General features: G+C 46.7%; 1 protein-coding gene across 1 annotated transcript in view; it reads right to left on the bottom strand.

Annotated features, from left to right (window-relative positions):
* Positions 1 to 12,952: 12,952 nt before the first annotated feature.
* Positions 12,953 to 21,022, bottom strand: part of Tgm7 (transglutaminase 7) — a 32,463-nt gene continuing 24,393 nt past the window's right edge. Inside the window, exons 8-14 of the mRNA XM_004660738.3 lie at positions 20,570 to 20,708; positions 19,643 to 19,746; positions 19,029 to 19,271; positions 17,422 to 17,748; positions 16,567 to 16,727; positions 14,091 to 14,224; positions 12,953 to 13,112 (exon numbers count right to left, since the gene is read on the bottom strand). Coding sequence (XP_004660795.3) covers positions 12,953 to 13,112; positions 14,091 to 14,224; positions 16,567 to 16,727; positions 17,422 to 17,748; positions 19,029 to 19,271; positions 19,643 to 19,746; positions 20,570 to 20,708 — 1,268 coding nt within the window. The remainder of the gene's footprint in view (positions 13,113 to 14,090; positions 14,225 to 16,566; positions 16,728 to 17,421; positions 17,749 to 19,028; positions 19,272 to 19,642; positions 19,747 to 20,569; positions 20,709 to 21,022) is intronic.

The following is a 21,022-nucleotide window of genomic DNA, read 5'->3' as shown; positions in this document are numbered from 1 at the left end:
ATGGATGGACCTTGAAAATATGTTCAGTGTAAAAAGTCAGACACATGTAATGTACTGATTAAGCAACTCCATAAAGATTTAAAGTAGATCAAGGATTGCCAGGGGCTAGAGAAAGGTGAGATGGGATGTGACTGCTAATAGATACAAAGCCTATTTTGTTTTTCTTTTTGGTTTTTCAAGGTAGGGTTTTGCTGTAGCCCAGGCTGACCTGGAATTCACTATGTAGTCTCAAGATGGCCTTGAACTCACAGCGATCCTCCTACCTCTACCTCCCAAGAGTGGTATTAAAGGCTTGAGCCACCATGTCTGGCCAAGGCCTCTTTCCTTAAAAATTTTTTTTTAATTTATTTGCAAGCTGAGAGAGAGAGAGAGAGAGAGAATGAAATATCTGCCAAGGCCTTTAGCCACTGCAAACGAACTCTAGATGCATGTGCCACTATGTGCATCTGGATATACATGGGTACTAGGGAATTGAACCCATGCTGTTAGGCTTTATAGGCAAGTGCCTTAAATGCTGACCCATCTCTCCAGCCCTAACAAGGCTCTTTTTGAGGTGAAAACATTCTGGAACTAGATAGTGGTGATACTTTAAAAACTTTGTGAATACACTTAATTATATACTATAAATGAATAGAATTTATGGCATATTGATTACATTTCAATAAAGCAGTTACAAGCAAATGTGAACCAAATTAACTGTACCAAAATACTCGAATAAAACAGTACACACTTCCTTCAATCTCTAAGTTATTTTTTGGGGAGGGGATTCAAGGTAGGGTCTTGCTCTAGCCCAGGCTGACCTGGAATTCACTACGTAGTCTCAGGCTGGTCTCGAACTCATGGCAATCCTCCTACCTCTGCCTCCCAAGTTCTGAGACTAAAGGCATGTGCCACCACGCCTGGCTCTAAGTTCTTTTGATTACTCATAACACACATCTTTTTCACAATCTATTTTATAATTATTATAAAAGAAACATAAGCAGAATCATCGACACAATGTAGATACACAGAAGCATTGAAATGAGTTCTCTATCTTATGCAGAGTCTCCTTGCCCTAATTTCAAGTTTCCAAATCTCTCAGCCCTTGATCCTTGGCCTGTCAAGCCTGTGAAGGCCACTAAGTGAGGTACTCTAGGACAATTATCCCATTTAACCTTTGCTGCAACCCTGGAGGGAAGAAATGTTATGTCATCCACACTTGGAGATAGGGAAAAAAGGTTCAGGTAGACAACAGGCTTTGTCTCAGGTTAAACCCTGGGCTCCTGACTCAAGTCCAGTGATTGTTCCAGTGCCCAACAGCTTCTATGCATTGTTGGCTTTCAGTCACGTTCAGAAAGAACACCCCAGCCCTGACAGTTGGGAAGGCACTTGCTTTTCCCCAGTCGTGGAAAAAGAAGCTCATCTCTTGGGAGACTAATTGACTGTCCAGGAAGTATTGAGTGGCTCCAGCTCATGTCGGAGTGTGACTCAGGCCTCAACAGGCCTGACAACATCTGCCCAGCAGCAAGCACTGTGGCTCTGTCTTGTCCCCATATATGCTGTGGGTCAAGTCCATCTCCGCCTGTGACACAGGGATGATTCTGTAACCCAAACAGCAGATACACAAGTAGGATGTTCATTTTCTATTGGATGTGTTTGTTCTTTGAGTGACGAGAGAAAGAGATGGAATGACCAGGGAAATAATGAGAAAATGGAAGGAAGAACTTTGAAAGTTCTGTGAAAGATCTCAGTATCTGTCCCAGAGACATTTCCTCGTGAATACAAAGAATCATTATTGCAATATTGCTTATGTGCCTGAAATTTAGGAATGATGTAAGTGCCCATCAGTAGAGGACTGGATGGATGGATAAATATTTACATTGTGATATACTTTGCAAAAGGAGAATATTGAGTAGCTCCATAGCTACTACTGGGTGGACAGACCCACCAAAACATTATTGAGTGAATAAAATCAAATAATTGAAAAGTATTTATAGTATGATAATGCCATGGATATATGACGACAAGAAAGGCACACATGTCAATCCTATGTGTTACACTGAACTTATATGAATGTTAATGTATAAACAAAAGATCTGTAACTGATTACTCAAAACCAGGTTAGGATTGGAAAGTAGAGTCAGTACCATAATTTTAGCTTTAATTAATGCTTTATTTTACTCCAACTATGTATTCTTACATTTCCTCTGTAATTAAAAGTTATACAAATTTTGGGTTGGAGAGATGGCTCAGCAGTTAATGCACTTGCCTACAAAATCTAATAACCTGGTCCATGCATGCATCTGGAGTTCATTTGCAGTGGCTAGAGGCCGTGGCATAATCATTCTTTATCTCCTCTTTCTTCTTGCAAATAAATAAATAAAAATATTTTTTTGAGGTAGGGTCTCGCTCTAGCCCAGGCTGACCTGGAATTCACTGTGTAGTCTCAGGGTGTCCTTGAACTCACGGCAATCCTCCTACCTCTGTCTCCCGAGGGCTGGGATTAAAGGCATAGTGCATAGGCATAGCCTGGGCTAGAGCGAGACCCTACCTTGAAAAGCAAAATAAATAAATAAATAAATAAAAATAAAAATATTTTTAAATATATACAAGTTTTAAAATAAAAAAAATTAAACACAAAAAACAGTAAATAAAGGTAAGGCAAGGCTGTTACATTTGTAGAGCAAGCTAAAAAAAAAACATTATGGAAATCAGTATGGAGGTTCCTAAAACAGCTAGAGATTGATCTACCATATGACCCAGCTATAGCACTCCTAGGCATATATCTGAAGGACTCATCTCATTTCCTTAGAAGTACATGCTCAACCATGTTTATTGCTGCTCAATTTATAATAGCTGGGAAATAGAACCAGCCTAGATGTCCCTCAACTGATGAGTGGATAATGAAGATGTGGCACATTTATACAATGGAGTTCTACTCAGCGGTAAAGAAAAATGAAGTTATGAAATTTGCAGAAAAAAATGGATGGATCTGGAAAGGATTATACTAAGTGAGGTAACCCAGGCCCAGAAAGCCAAGCGCCACATGTTCTCTCTCATATGTGGATCCTAGCTACAGATGACTGGGCTTCTGCGTGAGAATGAAAATACTTAGTAGCAGAGGCCAGTAAGTTAAAAAGGAGACATAAAGGGTAGAGAAAGGAAGGGAGGAGGGTACTTAATAGGTTGATATTGTATATATGTAAGTACAATGATTTAGATGGGGAGGTAATATGATGGAGAATGGAATTTCAAAGGGGAAAGTGTGGGGGGGAGGGAGGGAATTAACATGGGATTTTTTTTATAATCATGGAAAATGCTAATAAAATTTTTTTTTAAAAAAAAGGAGTACAACATAAAAAAAAAGTTCATCCCATGGGCTAGAGAGGTTGCTTATGGTTAATGTGCTTGCCTTCGAAGCCTAAGGACCCAGGTTCAATTCCCCAGTACCCACATAAGCCAGATGCACAAAGTGGCGCATGCATCTGGAGTTTGTAGTGGCTAGAGATCCTGGTGTGCCCATTCTCTCTCTCTTTCCCTCTCTTTTTCTGTCTCTAATAAATAAAATAAATTAATTAATATTTTTTTAAAAAAATTTATTAACATTTTCCATGATTATAAAAAAAAAATCCCATGGTAATTCCCTCCTTCCCCACCCCCACACTTTCCCCTTTGAAATTCCATTCTCCATCATATTACCTCCCCATTACAATTAATTAATATTTTTAAAGTTCATCCCTATAAATAATTTCTAAGAAGCATTTAATTTTCACAGTGGCTCTTTCTAGGGAGGGAGATAATATCCACAGAAGATGGTGGTGGGAAGATTAGCTAAAATGAGGTAGAGACTTTTCAGAGGAAAAAGAAGAAAAGAAGAAATAAAGATTCGGAGAGAAAAACAAAAATAACAACAACAAAAAAGATTCAGACAACTTGAGAGCTGGAAAACTCAAGATTCTTGTCCAAACCCTTCCATTTTTCAGGCATGGAAGTTGGGAACTAGAACAGTGCAAAGATTAGCTCGTGTCAGAGAAGGACAGGCATCTCCACCCCTTAATCACCGAGTGTCCCACCCCACCGTGAAAGCAGCCAGGCAGCGTGTTTTCTGCCAGCCTCTACGCTGCCTCCCAGTTCCTGGGCCGCCAGTGAATTCTGAGGATCCTAGGCAAGCTACTTTTCCTAGTTCAGCTCTATATTTACGCCTTTCCCCCTCCTGAATCCACCTCTCGCCATCTATGTCCTAGGGCTCTCTACCCTCCTTGTCGCTACATGCCAGCCGCTGCATGGAGCTCTCCTACCTTGAGCCATAATGGCTGCTCCCCACTCACAGCTGGATGGACTGGAGCTTCAGGAAACTGGTCCTCGAGTGTTGAGTGTCAGCTGCCCTTTCCATCCCAAGACTCCAGGAGACACTGGAGGCGGGGCCCGTCTGCTGCACCACCACCTCTTACAGGGCAGATCGCAACTGGTTTTCTCACTTGCCCTCTGTTTTTCTTGGCAGGGTTGCTCAGATGAGAGGGGGTGTGGAGGCCGAGGAGCCTTTGGGGCCTTGTGTGCCGTGTGGGCCTTTGGTAGCTCTTGGGCAACAGGGCTGTGGTTCAGGTGCCGGAGGAAGAGGTGAGCCTCCAGCGTGATGAAGGGGCGGTGCGAAGCTGCAAGCCTGCTCTGGACCAGTGCCCCCTCTTATGCACAGCTTTACACACAAACGAAATTCACTTTGGATGACCTTGAAATTAAGGCACTTTAGGGGTGACAGGCCCCCGGAGTAAACTGAAAGTGATTGAAATGTCTTGGAGAGAATTTGGGCCATCCTCATCTCTGTCCCCTGGGGGAGATTATGAGATAATCACCCCCTTCCAAGAAGGCCCCTCCTGGGAGATTAAGATTTATGGCAATATTGCCCTTTCTTAGAAGACCTTGCCATCAGGGATGAACTGACCAGTCTGGCCACCCATCCAGGGGGACTCACATAAAAGATCCCAATCTGGGTCTCTAGGTGGGTTTTTCTGGTGTTTTCTTTTCAAGAGCCCTGCTTCTACCTAGATGAGCCTTGCATATTATTTCATTCCTTCCCTTTAGCTCTGAGCTCTCTCTCTCTCGCTCAAGCTCTCCTCCTCCTAAACTATAATTTAATAGGCTCTTTCTAAATCTTATCCTCTGGTCTGTGGATTTCATTCATTGAAATTCATATAACAAGAATCCAGAGGCTACACTGACTCAGTCAGTACAAGCCTTGTGTGACTGTGATCTTCCAGGGCCTTAGCTCTGAGTTACTACCCGCCATGACTCTCTCAAAGACACCCCAAATTCTCATACCACAAAATGACTTTATTGTATTTGTTTACTCATTTTTGGCAGTAACCCTGCTTTGGGTGAGAGGGTCCAAGTCTCAGGTGAATTTCAAAAGTAGTAGAGGACAAAACACCAGGAAGATTCATGTAGGAAGATTGGAAATAAGTGAAAGGCTGGGATGTCAGTAATGGCCTTGATCCTAATAATAAAAGGATGAAATGGGCTGGGGTATAGCTTAGTGGCAGAACACTTGCCTAGCATGCACAAGGACCTGGATTCAAACCTGAGAAGAGAGCGGGAACAGGCGCCACACGTGCTCCTCAGTAGGGCTCCTCCCTTCTCTCCCCTTCTCTCTTCCACCATCTGTGTTTTACTCCCTATGCATTCACTCCAAGGACTCTCCATCTCTTTTTTCTTCTCTCCTCTCCCTCTCTCCCATCCTTCTTCTCTCTCTATCATTTATATCCCTGTTCTCCTTCCTCTTCATATGCTCTGTCCTTTTCTTTTTAGTCCCTTACCAGAGGCTCCCCTCTTCCCAGTGCTGTGGCTTTCCATGAATTTCTTCTGGGCTTCATCTGTTATCACTCATCTCCTCATGAGTAGAGGGGTCCTATAGACCTCTCTGCTGTGCTAACTTTTGACATTTCACAAGCAAAGTGTCCAAATGGAGCTCCTCCCTCTCTTCCTTTTAAAATACCTGTCTTCTCTCCTGTGGTTCTGGTCAGTGAATGAAGACACTGCCCATCCAGTCACTGCAGGTAAAAGCTTATTTCTACCATTTTTATTTTATTATTATTATTTTTTTTTATTTTTCAAGGTAGGGTTTCACTCTGGCCCAGGCTAACCTGGAATTCACTATGGAGTGTCAGGGTGACCTCAAACTCATGGTCATCCTCCTACCTCTGCCTCCCGAGTGCTAGGATTAAAGGCGTGCGCCACCACGCCTGGCTTATTATTATTATTTTTAAGTAAGGTCTCACTCTAGCTCAGGCTGACCTAGAATTCACTATGTAGTCTCAGGCCTCGAACTCACAACAATCCTCCTACCTCTGCCTACCAAGTGCTGGGATTAAAGGTGTGCATCACCACATCCGGCTCTGAGATTCTTTTCTGAAGTGCCAATTTGGCCAAATTGCATCTCTGCTCAGGATCCAACAATGGGTCACATCCAAACTCCTCAACATCACCCTTGAAGACCTGTCCCTCCCCACCTGGAATCTTTGCTCCCCCAACTCCCCCCCACACCCCAGGATCTTTCTTTCCTTACCCCAAGCAAGCCAAACTTCAGCCTGGCAGAAGCTCTTCCCAATACCCTCTCTCCCCAAACTGAGAGTTGGGACATGCTCCCTTATACTCTCTATTAGTCAAAACATTCCTCTATGGGCTGGAGAGATGGCTTAGCGGTTAAGTGCTTGCCTATGAAGCCTAAGGACTCAGGTTCAAGGCTTGATTCCCCGGGTCTCATGTAAGCCAGATGCACAAGGGGGTGCACGCATCGAGTTCATTTGCAGTGGCTGGAGGCCCTGGCACAACCATTCTACCTGTTTCTTTCTTTCTCTCTCTGTTGCTCTCAAATAAATAAAAGAAATAAAAAAAACCATTCCTCTATATTTTCCATGTTATAATTACCCATCTTCCCCAAAACCTCTTTGAAGGTCTTATTAATATGATTGTTATTAATATTATTGCCAGGCAGTCATGGTGGCCCACACCTTTAATCCCAGCACTTGGGAGGCAGAGGTAGGAGGATTGCTGTCAGTTTGAGGCCAGCCTGAGACTACATAGTGAATTCCAGGTCAGACTGGTCTACAGCAAGACTCTACCTGGGAAAAAAGAAAAAAAAAAAGAAGCGAGGGTGGCAGTGGCTGGAGACATGGCTTAGCGTTTAAGGCATTTGCCTGCAAAGTCAAAGGACCCAGGTTTGATTCCCCAGGACCCATGTAAGCCAGATGCACAAGGTGGCACATGAATCTGGAGTTTGTTTGCAGTTGCAGCTGGAGGCCCTGGCACACCCATTCTTTCTTTCTCTATCTGCCTCTCTCTTTCTTTCTCTCAAATAAATAAATAAGAGTAAATATTAAAAATAATGATAAAAAGAAAAAGGGGGCTGAGGAGATTGCTCAGTGGTTAAGGTGCTTGCCTGAAAACCCTAGACACCTGGGTTTGATTCTCCAGTACCCACATAAAGCCAGATGCCCAAGGTGGTGCATGGAGTTTGTTTGCAGCGGCTAGAGGTCCTGCTCATTATCTCTCTTCTCTTTCTAAAATAAGTAAATAAATAAATAAAATATTATTGCCAGTGATTAATAATGACAGTAAATAATAGTAATAGAACTACTAATAGAACTGGTCATAGTTTTTAGGTACCAGATACCATTTCAACTTTTTTATTCTGCTTTAATTTTTTTTAACTTTTATTTATTTATTTGCAAGGAGAGAGAAAGAGAATGAGAATGGGCACACCGGGGCCTTTAGCCATTGCAAACAAACTCCAGATGCATGTGCCACTTTGTGCCCCTGGCTTTAAGTGGGTACTGGGAAATCAAACCTGGGTTGTTAGATTTTGCAGGAAAGTACCTTAGCTGTTGAGCCATCTCTCCAGTTCCTTGTTTTAAATTTCTTATTTGCATTAGCTGTCTTTTGAAAAATTGTTTTTGGTTTATTTTTATTTATTTATTTGAGAATGACAGACAGAGAAAGAAGCAGAGAAAGAGAGGGAATGGAGGCTAGCCAGGGCTTCTAGCCACTGCAGACGAACTACAGATGCATGCGCCCCCTTATGCATCTGGCTAACGTGGGTCCTGGGGAATCGAGCCTCGAACCGGGGTCCTTAGGCTCCACAGGCAAGCGCTTAACCGCTAAGCCACCTCTCCAGCCCTGCATTAGCCCTCTTATTCTCTTGCCACTGCAAATGAACACCCACCTAGCTTTACATAGGTGGCTAGAGAATTGAACCCAGGTCAGGGCTTTTAACCACGGAATCATCTCCCCAGCCCCTACCCTCTTATTCTCAATCTCTATGAATTATTGTTAATTTTATTGTACAGATGAGAAAACCAAGGCCTAAAGCCATTTGCTTTAAAAACAAAAACAAAAGCCAATGAAACAGCTTGTGAATGCAGCCAAACTCCAGAGCTTTTTAAATGCTTATCACAGTGTCTAAAACATGGTCAGTTTGGATGGCATGGATGAATTAAAAGTTGATCTAGGGATGGAGAGATTGCTCAGTGGTTGAGGCGTTTGCCTGCAAAGCCTAACAATCTGGGTTCAAGTCCTTAGTACCCATGTAAGCCAAATGCACAAGGTGGTCATACATCTTGAGTTTGTTTGCAGTGGCTGGAGGCATGCCCATTCTCTCTTGGTGTCTCTCTGCTTACAAATAAATAAAACATTTTTAAAAGTTGATCTATGCATGGCAAAGGGAAAGGCCTGAGTCCAATGCCACATGCAGAGACAAGAAGGGACAGAAGCACGAGAGCTTAATGTGAGGGCAGAAAGGAAGGTGCGTGTAGCTGCGGTGTGCAGGTCTGGAGATGTGACAGCTGAAGGAGAAGGAGCCTGAAGGCCGTGGAGACAACACAGCACTCCTGGGGTGCACCATAAGCATCTGGGAGAAACTGAGGCTCTTGAAGCCATTAGGCATCCGCTGTGAGTAAAGGCCCTGGAGTAGGGGTCTCAACTCTGGGCAGCTCTAGTGACTCCCCCAAGCCCTCTCCATATTTGGAGCAGAGGGCAAGGAATTCATTCTTGTTCCACCCCAGGGGACCCATCTTGGTCAGGAGAAGCCTGATTTAAGGTAGAAGAAAAGAGGTCAACAAATCCCAGGGACACAGACCCCTGGAGTCCAGAAAGCCAGGAAAACCTAATGTCTACTCTACTTGGGTGTTGGGGTCTGGATAACCCTGGACTCTAGGCCTAATGAGGTTATAGGTTTAGCCTTCTGCTGGGTTCCTGCAAACCATGAGTCACGGGGTGTGTGGGGAGGTGTGGAGAGGCAGCGAGGCAGCTCAGCACAGCAGCTGGTCTCCCGGTCCAGGACACCTAAGCAAAATCAGTGAGCACCTTCTGTCTAGAAGGAAGCAGTGCTGTGACCTCAGGGGAGGGACACTTGTACAGATGACACACCTGCCATCCCTGTGACACTGGCCAGCTCAAGTAGAGTGATGTTGGGAAACTCCAGACCTTTCTAAGACCTACCGAGACTTGGGAGGAATTCCAGCCCTGCTATGAATTTCTGGCATACCCCTGAGAAATTTCCAGTTTCCTTGTGTATAGACTCCTGGGGTGTGATGCACTGGCTCCCATTTTGGGGTGAGGGGAGTATGATGTGGAGGTTCCCTGCAAATGGCCATAAAGAAAAGCTAGAATTAGCAGATCCAAGTGCATTTCTCTGTCCCCCCTCCCATTCTCACCCCCAGAAATAGACACAGTCACCCAAGAGAGTAAAGGGATCAGAGGACCTCTACAAGTGAACGTGCTTCACAACTTATAAAGTACTATTGACCCACTTCTTCCTTTGACCGTCACACAACCCTGCAAGGGAAGGTGGGCTGGCGTGACTACTGTTGCCATAATGTCACACCCGAGAGCCAAGCTCTCTCCATGGTGTTGAGAGCTCTGATTCATGTCACCTGTTGATGCTGGATGTTGGGGACCCCAAAACTCACAGCCCAAAGGTTCTGGGCAGATAGGCTCGATGCACTGTAAAGGGGTCAGGAAGACCATTGTCAGGAGCCTGCCTGGTTTGGGCCATCTTCTTGCTTTTGCCTGGACATTTCTTTTGCCACCATTTGGCTGCAGGAGTCCCTGACCCAGTTGACTGGCCCCACTGGGCTGTTGTCAGGCGACAGGGAGGTGCTGCAGATTCTAATCTCACGGTGTGTCACGTAATTAGCTGATCCTCACATTGGGCCTAGGGGGTGCCCAGCTGGAAGGGAGCTTGGAGATAATCTATTTCATTTAACTGAGGAAGGGAAAGACAGAAAGGCTTGCATAAGTGAAAACAGGAAAATCTTACAGAGTATGCCTTTGAAGCCATTTTTTAGTGAGAAGAAGGAAAATCATGTGAAAGGTGGACCGGGAAAATAGAGATTACGAGTATACACATCCCCCTAGGAGGTGGGTAGAACTGTTTCCTAGTCCTTCTTCAGTGACACAGCCAGGGATAGGACAGGAGGGCAGTGATCAAACAGAGGCGGGGGCTGGAGAGATGGCTTAGCGGTTAAGCGCTTGCCTGTGAAGCCTCAGGACCCCGGTTCGAGGCTCAGTTCCCCAGGTCCCACGTTAGCCAGATGCACAAGGGGGCGCATTTGTCTGGAGTTCGTTTGCAGTGGCTGGAAGCCCTGGCTCGCCCATTCTCTCTCTCTCCCTCTATCTGTCTTTCTCTGTGTGTCTGTCGCTCTCAAATAAATAAATAAAAAATGAACAACAACAACAAAAAAAAAGAGGCGGGCACTTGGCAGAGAAGCAAAGTGTTACATTTCTGCAAGGGCCAGGAGAGGTGACCCGCTCCTGAGGGCGGGAGCCACCTGGAACTCAGCAGGGACGAGGCAGTGAGAAAGCTCACAGCAATGCCTAGTCATGGTTAGTGGGGACAGGTGCAGCTGGCCCACAAGGTGCAGGTGAGTGCACAGGCTCCTGCTGGGGCGAGGCAACCCGAAAGAGAAAATAGAAGGGAGGAAGAGAGGACTGGGGACTAACAAGCAAAAAAGCAGGAGGGAGAAGGAGAAACTGACAAAGGGGTGGAGGTCAGTAAGATCTCAATGAGTGAAGGCCCAGATCTGAAAATGGATAGGAAAATCCTCTGATTTTCAATTTCTGAGTTTTCTAAATTTCCTATGGGGGAGCTGTTTCCACGTGTTATAGTGACTTTTACACATCCATGGGAAAGAGGAAAAGGACCAGAAACGTGCACGGTAAACAGCTAGCAGAGGATTGGGGAGATGGGTCAGTGGATAAAAGGTGCTTGCTGACAAAGCCTGCTGGCCCCGGGGTACAATTCCCCGTTACCCATGTAAAGCCAGATGCACAAAATGGTGCATGCATCTGGACTTCATTTTCAATGGCAGGAGGCCCTGGTATGCCCATTCATTCTCATTCCTTTTTTTTAAAAAAAATTTACTTATTTGAGAGAAAAAGAGGCAGAGAAAGAGAGAGAGGGAGAGGAAGAAGGAGAGGGAGAGAGAGAATGGACACACCAGGGCTTATAGGCATTGCAAACGAACTCCAGATGCATGTTCCACCTTTTGCATCTGGCTTATGTGGGTACTGGGAAATCGAAACTGGGTCCTTAGGCTTTGCAAAAAAGTGCCTTAACTGCTAAGTCATCTCTCCAGCCTTCACTTTCTTTCTTTCTTTTTTCTTTTTTTGATTTTTTGTTTTTAGGTAGGGTCTTACTCTAGCTCAGGCTGACCTAGAATTCACTATGTAGTCTCAGGGTGGCCTCAAACTCATGGCAATTCTCCTACCTCTGCCTCCTAAATCCACCATGCCTGGCCATTTTCATTCTTTTTAAAATATTTTTAAATATTTGAGAGTGACAGAAAGAAAGATGGAGGGAGGGAGGAAGGGAGAGAGAGAGAGAGAGAGAGAGAGAGAGAGGGAGAGAGAGAATGGGCGCGCCAGGGCATCCAGTCACTGCAAACAAACTCCAGATGCGTGTGCCCCCTTGTGCATCTGGCTAGCGTGGGTCCTGGGGAATCGAGCCTCCAACCCAGGTCCTTAGGCTTCATAGGCAAGTGCTTAACTGCTAAGCCATCTCTCCAGCCCCATTTTCATTCTTATATTCTCTGTTTCCCCACTTTTCCTCTCTTTGTTTATAAATTTTATATATGTATATGTATATATATATTTCCTCTGGGATGAGGGAACTGTTGGTAATTTTGCTTCAGTTTATTTATACTCTTCTGTTACTTCCTAATAATCAATAGTGAACATGGATGACTTTAATAACCATAAGGAGAAAAATACAAAAGATTGACTCCCGTCATGAAAACACCATCAAAGATGCAAGGGGAGAGGGGCTGGGGAGAGGCAGGGTGGCAAGGAGAGGATGGAAGGTCGGGGGTGTGAGCGAGCAAGGACGAAGTCAGGGAAAGCCAAGGCCTGTCCCCGGAGCGCCCCAGCTGTGACGCACTTTCCAGAACCCTGCTGGTCTGTCCTGAGAGGGCCTGTGGGCAATGCTTGTGGAGGAAGTGCCATGCTGCGTGCTCACACGGCAACAGCTGAGAAGATCTTCTGGGAAGCTTCTGGTTGTTGGCACCGTGTTTGCCACCTTTCCAGAGGTCTCCCTCCTGCCTCTGCCTCCAGGCTGGCCAAGAAAATGTAAGTTGAGAAGCACGGGACCCTCAGATTCAGAGAAGTAGCTTCAGGGAGGTTCATGTGGACTTTGTTTTTGGATGGCGGCCTTGAGGGAGGAGGAAAAGTAGGAGCAGGCAGGATCCAGCCACACAGCTGGCAGCCAGGCCCAGAGGACCCTTGGCAGCAGTGAGTGGCTTGTTAGCACAGATGCGAGCTGAGATGCCTTGATTGCTTCTTCTCGAGGGACACAGTGGTTCTACAGAGCGCCGTTCATCCCCAGGACAGAGGTGGAGCAAAGATAGCGTATGCAGGGCTAAAAGGCAGCGAGGCAGTGCTGGGAGGGGCAAGGGGAGACCTGGGAGCCCCACGGGGAGGGCAGCACTCAGGGCACTCCAGCTGCAGCAACCAAGATGTCTTTGTAGCCTTTGATCTCCTTGACTTCATTGCTGCGGATGAGGACTTGGAGCTGGCGGAGCCCAGCTTTGATGGGGTAGAGCTCCAGCTGGATCCGTAAGGTGTTTCCAGCCATCAGCGTTCCAAGGCTGAAAGTCAACAGCAGCCTGTTGGAGCTTGTGACTGCTTGGGTGGGCGATAGGGTGGGGAATCTCTGTAGTGCGTGAGCACCTCCCACTCCCGGCTCTACCTACCCTCTGATGTGTCCCAGAGGAGATTGGGAAAGGAGGCGGTGTGGTAGTTTGACTAGATGGCCCCCAATATACTCAGTGTTTTATCAGTTTGCAATTTGCATCTGCAGCCACTTGGCTGGAGGCGGTGTCACTGGGCGGATCTCAAGGTGTGATGGTGGGTTTGGGATTTCAATGTAAAGAAATGCAAAGCGAGCCTAGCTGGAGTTCCTGAAGTGTGCTGTGTTGTGTGGCTTTAGGCTTGTGCTTCTCTCTCTCTCTCTCTCTCTGCTTGGCCCTGTGAAAGCAGGCCAGCTTCTGCCATTATGGAACTTCCCCTGGATCTGTAAGCTTCAATAAATCCCTTCCTCCGTAACTGTGCCTAGTCTGGAAGTCCATCTCAGCGAACCTAAATCTGCTACAGGTGGCATCTGCAGAATGACGAGGGTCTTATGGTCCCAGGAGGTGCTGTGTGGTGGTTTGTTTCAGGTATCCCCCATAAACTCAGGTTTTGTGAATGCTAGCTCCCCAGCTGATGGATATTTGGGAATTAATGCCTCCTGGAGGGAGTGTATTGTTGGGGGCGGGCTTATGGGCTTTATAGCCAGTTTCCCCTTGCCAGTGTTTGGCACACCCTCCTGTTGCTGTGGTCCACCTTCTGTTGGCCAGGGGGTGATGTCCACCCTCTGCTCATGCCATCGTTTTCCCCTGCCATCGTGGAGCTTCCCCTCGAGCCTGTAAGCCAAAATCAATCTTTTTCCCAGAAGCTGCTCTTGGTTGGGTGATTTCTACCAGCAATGCAAACCGGACTGCAACACGCTGCCTCTCAGAGACCAGCCTGAGAAACAGACAGGCCAGAAGCAGGTGGGTGAGGGGCCCATGGGCAGCATTACTTACTCTTCTGCTATCTGCCCGCTGATGAGGCCGCTTCCCTCCAGCACCACAGTGCAGTTACTCAGGGCCACCATCAGAGTGTTGGTGAGGGTGATGTAGATGTTCAGGGCATGGCCCACCTCAGCCCTCTCAAACACCTGTGTGGAGAGAAGACACAGGTGCCCTGGCCTGCACCTCATTCAGTAAACTTCTTCCCCTCCCCCACCTCTGTGCCCACCAAGGACTGCTTTAACTGAGGTTAACTAAGGTACTGCCACACTGGTAGAGAAAAGTGTAAGCCAAGAGTGTGATGAACTCATATGTTCAGTGTTCTAGGAGGACAGGCTACTCTAGAATGCTACACCAATCGAAAACGTCAGAGTTGAAACCTGTTTCCCTCCCCACCATCTAGTTAAAGATGCTGACTAGAATTCAACCAGCGTCAGCGCCAAAGGGTTAGTGATGGCTACTATGAAGGCTGTGTGAAGTAGGATCCCAAGGACAAATCCAGTCAGTCATGATAGATTAGTCATGTCTGAATGGGGCATGGGATAAGGAAGGAGTGTCGTGTGTGCCATCCATGTACCATCCGTGACATCATTCCATCCTTTCATGCCATCAGTGAGGAAGTGAAGAACCCGAGGTCTCATGACGTGTTAAGAGCAGGGTCAGAACCTAACAAAGGGGTCTTAGGCCCCAGCCCAGCGTCTTTCCCTCGTGCCCTGCTGCATCTTGTCAGACACTGGCAGGACACGTTCTTGTTCAGTGTTTGACTTTTGAGGTCTGGAGCATGGGGCAACACAACCATGGCCTATGAGTGGGAGACAGAGTTTCTGTCCTTGTTTCTGGAACCCCTATGCCCAGGATAATGCCAGCCAGGTGATGGATATCAGCAAACGAGATTGAACTATAAGCTCTGACCATCCAGATCAAGCTAAGGACATGTTCTGGCTTGACCAGAGAGTCAAAGAGAAGAAAACACACAACACACCCTGACTTACCTGGAATTCAACAAAAGAACCAAGTCTCTAATGAGAGTGTCAAAGCCAAACAAGCCAAAATGGCTTTAGAAGCCAGCATAGTGACAGACACCATCATAGGTCTCACACCCATGGGAACCCATGAGAAGCCTACTTGGCACATGCTGTGTCAGGATCCTAGCACAACCAGGGCCCTGCTCTGGGTAACAGGCTGGGCTCTGGTCTCGGTACCAAGGGTGTGTCTGCACTTGTCCACTGTTTGCCCCATCCCAGAGGCTGCCCAGCATCATCTGGCCTGACAACCTGATAGCATACCCTCAAACCATGGGCCAGCTGATTTATGATCCAATCTGGGATACCCAATTCTCCTTCCAGATAGGGTTGGGCATGCTGTTGACCGAGCCACCGGGTGTAGAACCAGACTCGGATGAGGCATGTTTGGGGGAGAGGGGAAGAGAGGTGGGGAAATGAGGGTATGGGGAAGTGAAACTGGTGATAGGATATGGGGAGCATGCCTGCCTTCCTCAGTACCTTTCCTTCATCTTCCTCATGAAAGAACCAAACCAGCCACTCTGGCAATGAGATTTTCAATCTGAGGTTTGAAAATAAAAGGTCCCTTTACCTTTTTTAAAAAATTAAGTTAAATTAATTTTTTTTGGAGAGAAGAGAGAATAGAGACATAGAGAGAGAACTGGCATGCCAGGGCCTCAGCCACTGCAATCAAACTTCAGATGCTTGTGCTACCTAGTGGGCATGTGCAACCCTGTGCTTACCTCACCTTTGTACCATCTGGCTTACTTGGGATCTGGAGAGTTGAACATGGGTCCTTAGGCTTTGCAGGCAAGTGCCTTAACCACTAAGCCACCTCTCTAGCCCAAGGTTTTTCTCACTTCCTCATCACCTTCATCTTTTGAAAGTGGCCTTGTTGTCTGTCTGAAACCGGTCTCCTCTACTGCATCTCCCAGTGGTTGCCTTTTTGTCTCTTTGCCTTTGCTAAGCAATTTCCTTAAAATGCCTTCATGTCTATATAACTTCCCTACACAGCGCCTTCCAGTACATCCTCTTCAAATGTTGCCTGCCTAAGACCATCACTGCTTTTTTTTTTTTAATTTTTATTTATTTATTTGAGAGCGACAGACACAGAGAGAAAGACAGATAGAGGGAGATAGAGAGAATGGGCGCGCCAGGGCTTCCAGCCTCTGTAAATGAACTCCAGACGCATGCGCCCCCTTGTGCATCTGGCTAATGTGGGACCTGGGGAACCAAGCCTCGAACCGGGGTCCTTAGGCTTCACAAGCAAGTGCTTAACCGCTAAGCCATCTCTCCAGCCCAGACCATCACTGCTTGATGTTTTAGCTAAGCTCAAGTGTAGGGCACCAGAGACCACACCATGCTGCACTGTAATTGTCAGTTTGGTGTCTAAGGTGGGGGGGGGATCTTGTTCACTGCTGTACCCCCAGCCCCCATGTTAGGAGCATCAGAGAATCCCTGGGTTCCCATCTTTCTCCAGAGACCCTTACCTCAATAGATAAACGGGGAGGCTCCAGAGAGAAATCTTTGAGGACGAGAATGGACTGCCCTGTCTCTTCAACCTCAGCGATGCCAGACACACGGATCAGCTTTTCATCTGTCAGCTTGTTTCTGTAATCGCTGTAGGGCAGCAGGAGTGGCCACTGCATCTCTAAGCACAGGCAAAAATCATCTTGAGGGGGCTGGAGAAATGGTTCAGGGGTTAAGTGTGCGTCCTGTGCAAGCAGGAGCGCCTGAAGGGGTCTAAGACTGCCTGCCTGCGTTAGAATCTTCAGAACTCAGCCTAAGATTTCCCAAATTTGAACCTCCAGAACTCACATTAAACTGCGGGGCATGGCTATGCACACCTGTAACCCCAGTTCCATATGGGATCAGAGAACCAGGAATAGCTGAAATTCATGGGAAAAAAAGGCAAACTTTAAGATCAGTAAGAGATTTGGGCTCAAATAAAATGGGTGGAAGAGTGATGGAGCAGAATACCTGACTTTCTGTTCTGGCCACCACGGGTGTGGCATGGTTACATACACATGCATACACAGCACACGCGTGCGCATGCACACACACGTAAAAACATCATCTTGGGTTTAGGGGTTATGTTAGAGAGGAAGACTTCCCCCAGACCTCACTGTTATCTCACACAGTAGAATGCCACCACAGGCTCAGTGGCTGGCAATTAAGTGCCCAACAGTAGTATCTTTACTGCCTGGGATGTGTGTGTGTGTGTGTGTGTGTGTGTGTGTTAGGGGAGGGGGTTCTCTGTGATCTGGCTGGACCAGCCCAGTCTTGTTTATGAACACACAGCGATTCTACCTAGTGATGCCTTTCCGGGCCTGCCTCATACTTACCCTTCCCCAAATCCATGTTCAAGTGCACCACATGCCTCCAGAGGGGCTCCCGAGCGCTGCCTCCATGCAGCAGGGGCTGTGCACAGAACCGCACCATCAGTCCGATGGGACTCTGAGTATGGGCTCTGTCTGGAACCCTCCTGACATGCAGCATGAGCAGCAGGTCCTGGCCCCACATGGGGGTCCTGGCCAGCCACAGCTGCAGCTGCACTGGCTGGTCTTTCAAGTCCCCAGACCCCAGGAGATGCAGGAGGGGTGAAGAGGCCCTTCTTGGCTCCAGCAATTTCCGGGAAGCCTTCATGAAGACAGACCGCTCCTCAGGAGATCCTAGCAGAACAGATCCACACACAACAAAGACATCAGCAGGGAAAGTGGAGAAGACCAATGACCTTCTTAGGAAAACAACTGAACTCCCAGCTGCTATCCGGAATCCCCGACCTCATGATGTGTGGTGAGCTGCCATGCAGTGATGCACGCAGCATCGTGGCTGCAAGTGGGATCCGTGCTGCTTTTAAACTCTTGCTGCATCACAGTCCCTTCATCTCTGTGCACTCAGCATGGTTCTTTACTGTGAATATTGCATCCTTGTCCTCATTAAAGCCAGAGGCTTCTTTCCCCTGCCAGCATCCTCTTTCTTAAAATGAGTAATAGGCTTTTTTTTTTTTTTTTTTTTTTTTTTCGAGGTAGGGTTTCACTGTAGCTCAGGCTGACCTGGAATTTACTATGTCATCTCAGGGTGGTCTCCAACTACTCACGGCAATCTTCCTATGTCTGCCTCTCAAATGCTGGGATTAAAGGTATGTGCCACCACGCCAGGCAAGCAGGCTTTTTAAGTAGAACTTTATGTCTTTCCCTTGGAGATAGCTCAACTCCCAGGCTTAACTCAGATGTATTCCAAACTCTTTGCCAGAGGCACAGTTCCCATTGTGATCTGTGTACTAACTCACTTAACTCACCTCTGAAGCGGTGTTATCTTGTTTTACAGATGGGGAAGTGGAAGCATGGCATTGGTAAAAATGGCCTCGGCTTGAGCAGCCACAGCATGGCAGAGCCTGAATCCACTGAAGGTCTCCATGGGTATGTCTGCTCCCTTCCACAGGCCCAGAGCCCTCTCCCTGACTATCTATTTCCCCCTCTGCTGCCACCCTGATGAGGTGGACATAGGAGGACAATGGTGTCATCCTAGGAGGTTTATCAGATAAAATACAGAGCCACTAATCAAGTTTGAACTTAAGATAAATAACAACTTCTCATAATAGGTTGAACGCAATATAGTTGGGATGTGCTCATGGTAAAAACCATACCCAGTTAAATTTGGATTTTGGGTAGTAAGTTCTTTTTAGCATAAAGATGTCATGCATATCATTTGGGACATATTTATATTAATTGTATATTTGTTTAGCTGAATATATGTGAAATTCAAATTTAAACTGGCATGCTGTATTTTTATTTACTAATCTGGGCAAATCCATCCCAGAGCCAAATGTCCTAGGAAAATCCAGTGAAGCACCCTAGGAGTTTTCCACAAGGAGGTGGTGGTGATAGTTTTCACCTGGAATTATTCCAGGGCTTACATCTGTCCCTGCCCAAATTCCAGGCCCAGGTACCTTCTGGGTATTTGTAGGAGCCGGTGATGTCCTGGCGCTTGTCCGACCCTACAGTCTTGGTGCTGATCTCCTTCCCAATGGACCTGGTGTTATGGGCCAGGATTTCCTGAACCTGGCCATCCTCAGAGAGCCAGACGACTTCATCAGCATTCACCTCAGCATACACAAAAGAAGTATCATAGGCCAGGTGGATGTCCCCTTCCTTGATGGCCTTCACAGAGGCAGGACCACAGCAGAACAGCCCTGTAGAGGCAGAAAGAATTATGGGACATGGCTGCCAACATAAGGGCCCTGGAAGGTGAGAAGCATGGATGGGCAGCAATGCCCTCATCCTGAGGTGGCCTCCAGTTTACCAAGCATACTTATACACATCTGATTCTCACAGCCGCCCTGCGAAGTGGCCACTGTCATCACCATCTTCCCCACAGGTGAGGAAAGACCCGAGGCCTGACCCATCCAGACGACCTCTGTTAATGGTGAGGTTAGACTCCAAAGCTGACACTGTCTTGGTTCTGACTCTGGGCAAGGGTGAAGTGGGACAATGCTGCTTCTCTCTGGCTCCTGTTCATGTGGTTTGTCGCTCTCTTTGGCCGCCCAGGGAGGTCATCACCTACCACTGCTGGTTTGCTGGGGAGTGGGGTCTAGAACCTGCCACCCATTATATCCTGGTGGGAGATCTTTCCGGATCATCCAGCACTCATTCCAGACATGGAAGTTCCTACAGAAGGGAGAAAGGACCAGACTTACATTTCCTGAGGATCTTCCAGGCCCCAGACACTATGAAGAATGCTTTATATCATTGCTTATGTTTCTATTTTCCTTCACTCTACTAGAAAGTAATAACTAGCTTAAAGAAATAAGTCAGGGAAACAATCCCACTCACAATTGCCTCAAAAAATACCTTGGAATAAGCTTAACCAAAGAAGTTTTAAAAAATTTTTTTTTTAAATATTTTTATTTATTTATTTGAGAGCGACAGACAGAGAGAGAAAGACAGGTAGAGGGAAAGAGAGAGAATGGGCGCGCCAGGGCTTCCAGCCACTGCAACCGAACTCCAGACACGTGCGCCCCCTTGTGCATCTGGCTAACGTGGGACCTGGGGAACCGAGCCTCGAACCGGGGTCCTTAGGCTTCACAGGCAAGCGCTTAACCGCTAAGCCATCTCTCCAGCCCTAAAAATTTTTTTGTTAAGTATTTATTTATTTGAGAGTGACAGACAGAGAAAGAGGGAGAGAGAAAGAAAGAGAGAATGGATGTGCCAAATCCTCCAACCACTGCAAATAAATGTTACCTCAAAAAAAAGTGAGGTGCATGAAGGCCTGCAGGCCGGTGGACAGGAGACAGCTATTCATGCGGCTGAGGTGCTGAGAATGGCACCCCAGTGTCTTCCATGTCTGATGATCTAATTAACCAGAACAGCCTCCGGGGCTGAGCAGCCATAGCAAGGCACAGGGCAGTCATGTCTCCTGAGGCTGAGTGAACCAAGTCAGCTCCTCCCCTACCTAGCGCGGTGCAGAGTTCTTAGAGACAGTGCCTCTTACCAGATCTTGTCTTGCTTCTCAGTTGGCAGAATTTCCGCATTTCGGTTATAATAGGTATCAATGGTCAAGTTGCCATCTGTGTTGTGTGCAGAGTGGAAGTTGGAAACCACCCTGGTTGGGACACCTAAGCATCTCATTACTAAAGTGAAGAAAAAGAAGAGAGAATCCCTGAGCCGATTTCAAGCAGGATTGTTTGACCATGCATGAGTTCTTTCACTAGAGACGAGATTGTTGTAAACCTGTACCTCCCTTATTCCCAGACCATGGGTGCCCAGCCCTGAATCTCTACTACTGCCTGTATCCATCCACAAAAAAGAGGTCATTTGTGTGCCACTTAAAATACTAATTAACTTATCATTTAGGGTCCTTCCTTCTCGGAGTCTTCCAGGTTAAAAATAAAGAGCCTAAAACATGTGATAATTAAAAAGAAAAAAATTTTAAACTTTAGATCTA

Source organism: Jaculus jaculus, chromosome 8 (genome assembly GCF_020740685.1).
Source record: "Jaculus jaculus isolate mJacJac1 chromosome 8, mJacJac1.mat.Y.cur, whole genome shotgun sequence".
Classification (NCBI taxonomy): Eukaryota; Metazoa; Chordata; class Mammalia; order Rodentia; family Dipodidae; genus Jaculus; species Jaculus jaculus.
The sequence above is the reverse complement of the archived record's forward strand: the minus strand, read 5'-3'. Positions and strand labels throughout refer to the sequence as shown.